We start from the raw sequence: 7,897 nt of genomic DNA, 5'->3' as shown, positions 1-7,897 counted from the left end.
ACAAACCCCTTTCCATTTAATGTGGCCGTCCACATTAATTGTGATGGAGTTACAATTGTGGTCGACAACTCAAAATGAAAGTGAATGAATTTTTCATTCAAGTGTATTCATTCTATCTTCTTCCTCCTTGAGCTCCTTCTTCTCTCCCTCTCATCCTACCTTGACCGAACCCTACTAAGGTGCTAGCACACTTTAGTTTGGTTTTCTCCCTCTCTTGTTCGTTTGGATACGTGTAGAGGATTGTCTACTTTGACAATCTTAAGATTCGACACCTTGGACGAGCGGGATTCGCGAAGGGCGCGCATCAAGGGTAAAAGGCTCTTCTCCTAGTATAGATCTAGGCTTTAGTAAACTCGTACTCGAATTTTGTTTTATTTTTTACTTCGCACGGATCCGGTGACGGGGCTTTCGGGGTTTTCGCGACGCAGAAAAACGGTTTTCGCGGCCCGAAAAACCCAACATTATACTGACTGATCCTGTCTGGAAGCTGAGAAAACGAACCTGCCGGTGTGACGTGTCTGGAAGGTTGACCGCATCCCCATGACCCGGTCGATGATCTGTCCTCTACGTTGACCAGATCGTCAGAAGTCCTCCTCCGGTCAACTGTACCTGTATCCAGCGACCGGGTCGCCCCCGGTCTCTGGTACCTCGGTGCCTGGCCCAGGGGGGCGCCCTCGGATGGATGGATGAGCTGGTCGAGCTAATGATCAAGTCGTCGTGGTCCCGGATCCGAAAAGCGACATGTAGGCCGAGACATAATGGCTCGTAGGCCGATACGCGGCACGCAGGCCGGATAACACAGATAGCTCGTAATCATAAGAGATGCACAGAGTGAAACCCAACGACTCAATGGCCGGAACAACCTCGGCTCGATGGCCGAACCCAACCTCGGCGCGATGGCCGGAATAACCCAAATAGTATCGAGCTGCGGCTATCTGGAAGGTGACGATATCCACTAAAGACAGCGGCAGTAGATGCGAGATGGGGAAGATGCGGCTGTCGGCGGCGACTGTGGCCGCGGGAAAAGGCAACGTTGGCTGCCGGTGGCGGCTATGGACGCGGGGGAAGGCAGCAGTGGCTGCCGGCGGCGGCTGTGGCCGCGGGGGAAGGTTGCTGTGCGCGCGGAGGCTGCCGGCGAGGGAGGAGAGGAGGAGAAGAAGAGTAGCGCCGGCGACTGCATCGGGCGCTGACGAAGGATGTGAGAGGGAGAACGTTCCTCCCTGGCTGGCGGCGGAAAATCACCACACGAGAGCCTCCTCTTGCGCTGTGTGAACCGTGCTCTTTATGAGCAAAAACCCTCAATCAATGAAATGACAAAACTGCCCTTTCCCTATTCCCTAACCACTCTTATGCCATCCACTTACATCCGGATCACAAGCCCCCCCTTCAAGTCTAGTCGAAGGAGGCGTGAGTCCGACTGACTGGACCGTCTATTGCAAAGAGTTGAACCACTCTCGATGTCAAAACCAAATCGCTAAACCAATAATATAATGTCGCTCGAGCGGTCGCTATAATAGTGGTGTCGTAGGAGATGGTAGCGATACAGAGCGGACCAAGTCTGTAATCGGTCCAATGCCGAGTGCGCAGCCACGCAGATACTGACCGGGCGATCGAAGAGATGACGATCGGGTGGATAGACGATCAAGCGTGTGGCCGAACGGACGATCGGAAAGATGTCGATCGAGTGAGTAGATGGCGAGCGGACAATACCGAACGGGCGACAGAGAAAATGACGATCAGTCGATCATGAAATGCTGGCCCGACGCACTGAATGAGCCGCACCGAGAATGGTCAGCGAGCGAACATAAAATGCTGTTCTAGCAATCGAGTAGCGATGAGTGGACAATGCTGAACGAGCGATCGGACGGATGCCGATCGGATGGATAGATGTCGGACGGACTATGCCGCGCGTGCGACCGGAATGATGTCGATCGGTCGGATAGATGCCGGATCGATCGGATAAATGTCGGGCGGACGACAACAAGCTAAGTGATAGACATGTAAAATGACAGCCAACCGAATGACACGTGGGATGCCGGGCGGACGATGCCGCGCGTGCGACCGTGGTGACGTCGATCGGTCAGATAGATGCCGGGCGGACGATGCCGCGCGTGCGACCGTGGTGACGTCGATCGGTCAAATAGATGCCGGGCGGACGATGCCGCGCGTGCGACCGTGGTGACGTCGATCGGTCAGATAGATGCCGGGCGTGCGACCGTGGTGACGTCGATCGGTCAAATAGATGCCGGGCCGCAAGGACTGCTCGACCCCGAACGGGAGAGATAGATGTATGATATACTGGTCCGATATACTGGTCCTCCCGGCCGAACGGCTCGGGGGCCTTCGGCTTCGAGCCCGTGGCTCGGATATAAACCTCCCGGCCTAACGGCTCGGGGGCCTTCGGTGATAACTCGACCCCGAACAGGGGAGAGAATATATGATATGCTGGTCCGTGCAGAGGTCTTCAGCCCGGGAGGTTTTATACCGACTTTCGATTTTTAACGACGGTGCTCGTCGGCGCGGATATTTATAGCCGGTCGGCGCGGCTCTCGATTTTTAACGACGGTGCTCGTCGGCGCGGATATTTATAGCCGGTCGGCGCGGCTCTCGATTTTTAACGACGGTGCTCGTCGGCGCGGATATTTATAGCCGGTCGGCGCGGCTCTCGATTTTTAACGACGGTGCTCGTCGGCGCGGATATTTATAGCCGGTCGGCGCGGCTCTCGATTTTTAACGACGGTGCTCGTCGGTCTTCAAGTGAGACTATATACCCGGCCGAACGGCTCGGGCCTTCACATCGAGCGCTGGGCTCGGATACCATATACCCGGCCTTCACATCGAGCGCTGGGCTCGGATACCATATACCCGGCCGAACGGCTCGGGCCTTCACATCGAGCGCTGGGCTCGAATACCATATACCCGGCCGAACGGCTCGGGCCTTCACATCGAGCGCTGGGCTCGGATACCATATACCCGGCCGAACGGCTCGGGCCTTCACATCGAGCGCCGGGCTCGGATACCATATACCCGGCCGAACGGCTCGGGCCTTCACATCGAGCGCTGGGCTCGAATACCATATACCCGGCCGAACGGCTCGGGCCTTCACATCGAGCGCTGGGCTCGGATACCATATACCCGGCCGATCGGCTCGGGCCTTCACATCGAGCGCGGTGATAACTCGACCCCGAACGGGGGAGATAGAACATATTATGTTGGTCCGTGCAGAGATCTTCAGCTCGGGAGGCTTATAGTCGCCGGTCCGACTGCGTCCCGACTCTTGGTCGGTCGCCCGGAGATTTATAGTCGCCGGTCCGACTCTCGATTTTTAACGACGGTGCTCGTCGGTCTCCAAGTGAGATATATACCCGGCCGAACGGCTCGGGCCTTCACATCGAGCGCTGGGCTCGGATACCATATACCCGGCCGAACGGCTCGGGCCTTCGCATCGAGCGCTGGGCTCGGATACCATATACCCGGCCGAACGGCTCGGGCCTTCACATCGAGCGCTGGGCTCGGATACCATATACCCGACCGAACGGCTCGGGCCTTCACATCGAGCGCTGGGCTCGGATATCATATACCCGGCCGGACAGCTCGGGCCTTCACATCGAGCGCTTGGCTCGCAGGCTCGGGCCTTCACATCGAGCGCTGGGCTCGGATACCATATACCCGGCCGAACAGCTCGGGCCTTCACATCGAGCCGCCGCTCGAATACCATATACCCGAGCAGCTCGGGATCGAGCGCTGGGCTCGGATACCATATACCTGGCCGAACAGCTCGGGCCTTCACATCGAGCGCTGGGCTCGGATACCATATACCCGGCCGAACGGCTCGGGCCTTCACATCGAGCGCTGGGCTCGGATACCATATACCCGGCCGAACGGCTCGGGCCTTCACATCGAGCGCTGGGCTCGGATACCATATACCCGGCCGGACGGCTCGGATACCATATACCCGGCCGAACGGCTCGGGCCTTCACATCGAGCGCTGGGCTCGGATACCATATACCCGGCCGAACGGCTCGGGCCTTCACATCGAGCGCTGGGCTCGCATACCATATACCCGGCCGAACGGCTCGGGCATTCGCTCCTAGGCAATAACCTCCCTCTATCATCCTGAACAGCGCAGGGTTTTGGTTTCCCATCCTGCCATAATAGTATGCAGCCCGGCCGAACGGCTCGGGGTCTTCGTGTTTGAGCCTGTGGCTCGGATATAAACCTCCCGGCCGAACGGCTCGGGGGCCTTCGGCTTCGAGCCCGTGGCTCGGATATAAACCTCCCGGCCGATCGGCACGGGGGCCTTCGTCTTCGAGCCTGTGGCTCGGATATAAACCTCCCGGCCGATCGGCTCGCCTTCGAGCCTGTGGCTCGGATATAAACCTCCCGGCCGAACGGCTCGGGGCTTCGCGAGCCCGTGGCTCGATATAAACCTCCTATCGGCGGGGCGCCGTCTTGAGCACGTGGCTCGGATATAAACCTCCTCGGCTCGGGGTCCGCCGAGCCCGTGGCTCGATATAACCTCCGGCGAACGGCTCGGGGGCCGGACTAATCGCATCATATAGCGATGGATAAATACCGGAAAAACCGTGATCATGAGGATGGCGAGAACTATCCGGCCATCCATCTTCACGTTCCAGATCAGGCGCGTTCCCACAGACGGCGCCATTTTGATCCTGTCTGGAAGCTGAGAAAACGAACCTGCCGGTGTGACGTGTCTGGAAGGTTGACCGCATCCCCATGACCCGGTCGATGATCTGTCCTCTACGTTGACCAGATCGTCAGAAGTCCTCCTCCGGTCAACTGTACCTGTATCCAGCGACCGGGTCGCCCCCGGTCTCTGGTACCTCGGTGCCTGGCCCAGGGGGGCGCCCTCGGATGGATGGATGAGCTGGTCGAGCTAATGATCAAGTCGTCGTGGTCCCGGATCCGAAAAGCGACATGTAGGCCGAGACATAATGGCTCGTAGGCCGATACGCGGCACGCAGGCCGGATAACACAGATAGCTCGTAATCATAAGAGATGCACAGAGTGAAACCCAACGACTCAATGGCCGGAACAACCTCGGCTCGATGGCCGAACCCAACCTCGGCGCGATGGCCGGAATAACCCAAATAGTATCGAGCTGCGGCTATCTGGAAGGTGACGATATCCACTAAAGACAGCGGCAGTAGATGCGAGATGGGGAAGATGCGGCTGTCGGCGGCGACTGTGGCCGCGGGAAAAGGCAGCGTTGGCTGCCGGTGGCGGCTATGGACGCGGGGGAAGGCAGCAGTGGCTGCCGGCGGCGGCTGTGGCCGCGGGGGAAGGTTGCTGTGCGCGCGGAGGCTGCCGGCGAGGGAGGAGAGGAGGAGAAGAAGAGTAGCGCCGGCGACTGCATCGGGCGCTGACGAAGGATGTGAGAGGGAGAACGTTCCTCCCTGGCTGGCGGCGGAAAATCACCACACGAGAGCCCCCTCTTGCGCTGTGTGAACCGTGCTCTTTATGAGCAAAAACCCTCAATCAATGAAATGACAAAACTGCCCTTTCCCTATTCCCTAACCACTCTTATGCCATCCACTTACATCCGGATCACTGACTAAATAAAAGAATAATACTGTTATTATGGAAGTGTGTGCTCTTAATTCGAATATAATAACAAGCACATATACTTAATATTTATTTCTTTAATTTATCAAAGGGTGTGATTTAGTTCGATAAATTAATATGTTCGATAAGTTGGGAAATGATATTACTGTTGGTGCAGTGGGGACCGGCAAGAGGGGGGTGAATTGCTTGCAACTAAAATTATACCTTTCTCAAAGCTTTCCAACTCTTAAAATAAAGCAACACTTAATAACAAAACAAAAAGATAGAAAGGAAATAAAACTTAGAACTTTAACCTGGTTACAACCAAGAGGGTTGTTAATCCAGGGCGATGAAAAGCACAGTAAGAAAACTCCTTCTCTGAAGGCGGAGAAGCCTTTTACACGTTGAGATCATAGAGGTTGCTTAAACAGGAATTACAGAGTTGTTTTTTCGTATCAATTTATTGTTATTCTAAAGCTGCCCGAGACCCTCTTTATATAGGGGTTCTCGAGCTTATCAGATCACCTGATCCTTCGGGATCAGGTTTGAATCGAGAGGGTTCCGTCGACCGATCCCCAGGTTCGGTTGACCGAACTTGTTGTACCTGCCCAGTCTTCCGTCCAGGTGCAGTCTCTGAGGATGAGCTTTTGTTCGGTCGATCGATCCTTATGTTCAGTCGACTGATCGACCAACGGTCTTCCAGCTGAGTTGGCCCAATCATCTTGCTCGACTAAGTCTCTGGATTAACTTCCGTTCGGTCGACCGATCAGGAGGTTCAGTCGACCGATCAGCTTCACCAACGGTCAGCTTCTGACGTGGCATTCGACGTGTTTGCTGCAGTTGGCTTCGGTTAAGGAAGGGTTCGGTCGACCGATCAATAGGTTCGGTTGACCGAACCGTTGACAAGTCAACTTCCAGTTGACTTGCTCCAGTTCGGCTCCTTGGGTGATTGCGGCCATCCGGAATAGGGCTCACCCGAACCCAGTTCCCGGCCTTCTCCTCGAGCAGGCTTTCGTCTGGCTTCTCGTCCCTCGAACGCCACGCATGTTCTTCTCGCTCCACCGGAGTACTCTTCCGCAGCTCTCTCGTCCTTCGGACGCACCGAGCCTGTCGGCTCCCTTCCCGTGTCGTCCTTCTCGCTAGCTGCGTCTTCCGCTCGACTTCCTGCGCTCCTAAGTTCCTGCACACTCAGACACAGGGTTCAGACAACATGCAGGACCTAACTAACTTGGTTGATCACATCAAAACTACTACGGGGTCCATCAATCTCCCCTTTTTTGATGTGCATCAACCCAAGTTCAAGTTAGGGTAAAAAATAGACAAACGTAATTTTAAGAAAATTACTAAACTAACAAGTATAGCATAAATTTGCAATAAATAAAATTGCAACATAGTTTAGAGAGAAAACATATATATTTTAATTTTCCTAACTCCCCCTAAACTTGTACTTTTCTCTCCCCCTTTGATCACAATAAAAACGGGGAAGCAAGTTTTTAAGATAGGAAAAATTTCTAAGAAAAATAATTTCTTAGAATTTTCAAAAGGAATTTCTAAAAAATGAAGAAACATTATTTGAATAATATTTTAAAGCATTATTCAAGTGTTATGAGAATTTTTCTAAGTTAAAATATATTTTCTAAGTTAAAAATTTCCAAAATTCCAAAACTTAGTAAAGCCAATAAAAAAAAATGTTTGTACACTTTCAAAGCATTTTAATCCTACTTTTAATGCTTTTTCAGAAAGTTAATTAAACATTTTTGTTTCAATATTTCCGCTTCCAGGTCGTGGCAAGGCATTAGGCTTTCTTGATTATTGGAGCAACAACCACTTCCTTAGACAAAGCCTTCATAAAGAAAATGTTTAATTTTCTCTCTATAAAGCTTTTAATTTTCAGAGATTAGTTTAGCACAGATTTTGGAACCCAATAGAGGTTCCTTCCTACTGAATTAATCAGGAATTTAGGTGTACATAGTTTCTTGGTATTTTCCTAATTTGACCCTAATGATGTTTAACATACTAGTTTAATTTTCCATATAACTTTATTTTTGATTTTGGAAAAATATTTACTTTTAAACATACATCAGATTTCAGTTCTTGAATTTCATTTTTTAACTTTGCATTTTCTAATTTCAAATTTTCATTTTCCTTTTCAAATTTATCTAACTCTTTAGAAAGTGCTTTAATAAAGCGAAAGGACTGAGTAGGGGTAAGATTGCGTACCTAACTTACCTGATTTGGTGAGGCTCCCCCTTCTCTGCAACTTTCCTCTTCTGATGTTCCTCCCCCTTCATCGATGCTCATCTCTGAGCTTGACTCTTCTTCTGGTTGATGG

General features: G+C 52.6%; 1 protein-coding gene across 1 annotated transcript in view; it reads left to right on the top strand.

Moving 5' to 3' along the window:
* Window positions 1–981: 981 nt before the first annotated feature.
* Window positions 982–7,897, top strand: part of LOC122031367 (F-box protein FBW2-like) — a 29,871-nt gene continuing 22,955 nt past the window's right edge. Inside the window, exon 1 of the mRNA XM_042590486.1 lies at window positions 982–1,068. Coding sequence (XP_042446420.1) covers window positions 982–1,068 — 87 coding nt within the window. The remainder of the gene's footprint in view (window positions 1,069–7,897) is intronic.

The sequence above is a fragment of the Zingiber officinale genome, chromosome 11A (assembly GCF_018446385.1).
Source record: "Zingiber officinale cultivar Zhangliang chromosome 11A, Zo_v1.1, whole genome shotgun sequence".
NCBI lineage: Eukaryota > Viridiplantae > Streptophyta > Magnoliopsida > Zingiberales > Zingiberaceae > Zingiber > Zingiber officinale.
The sequence above is the reverse complement of the archived record's forward strand: the minus strand, read 5'-3'. Positions and strand labels throughout refer to the sequence as shown.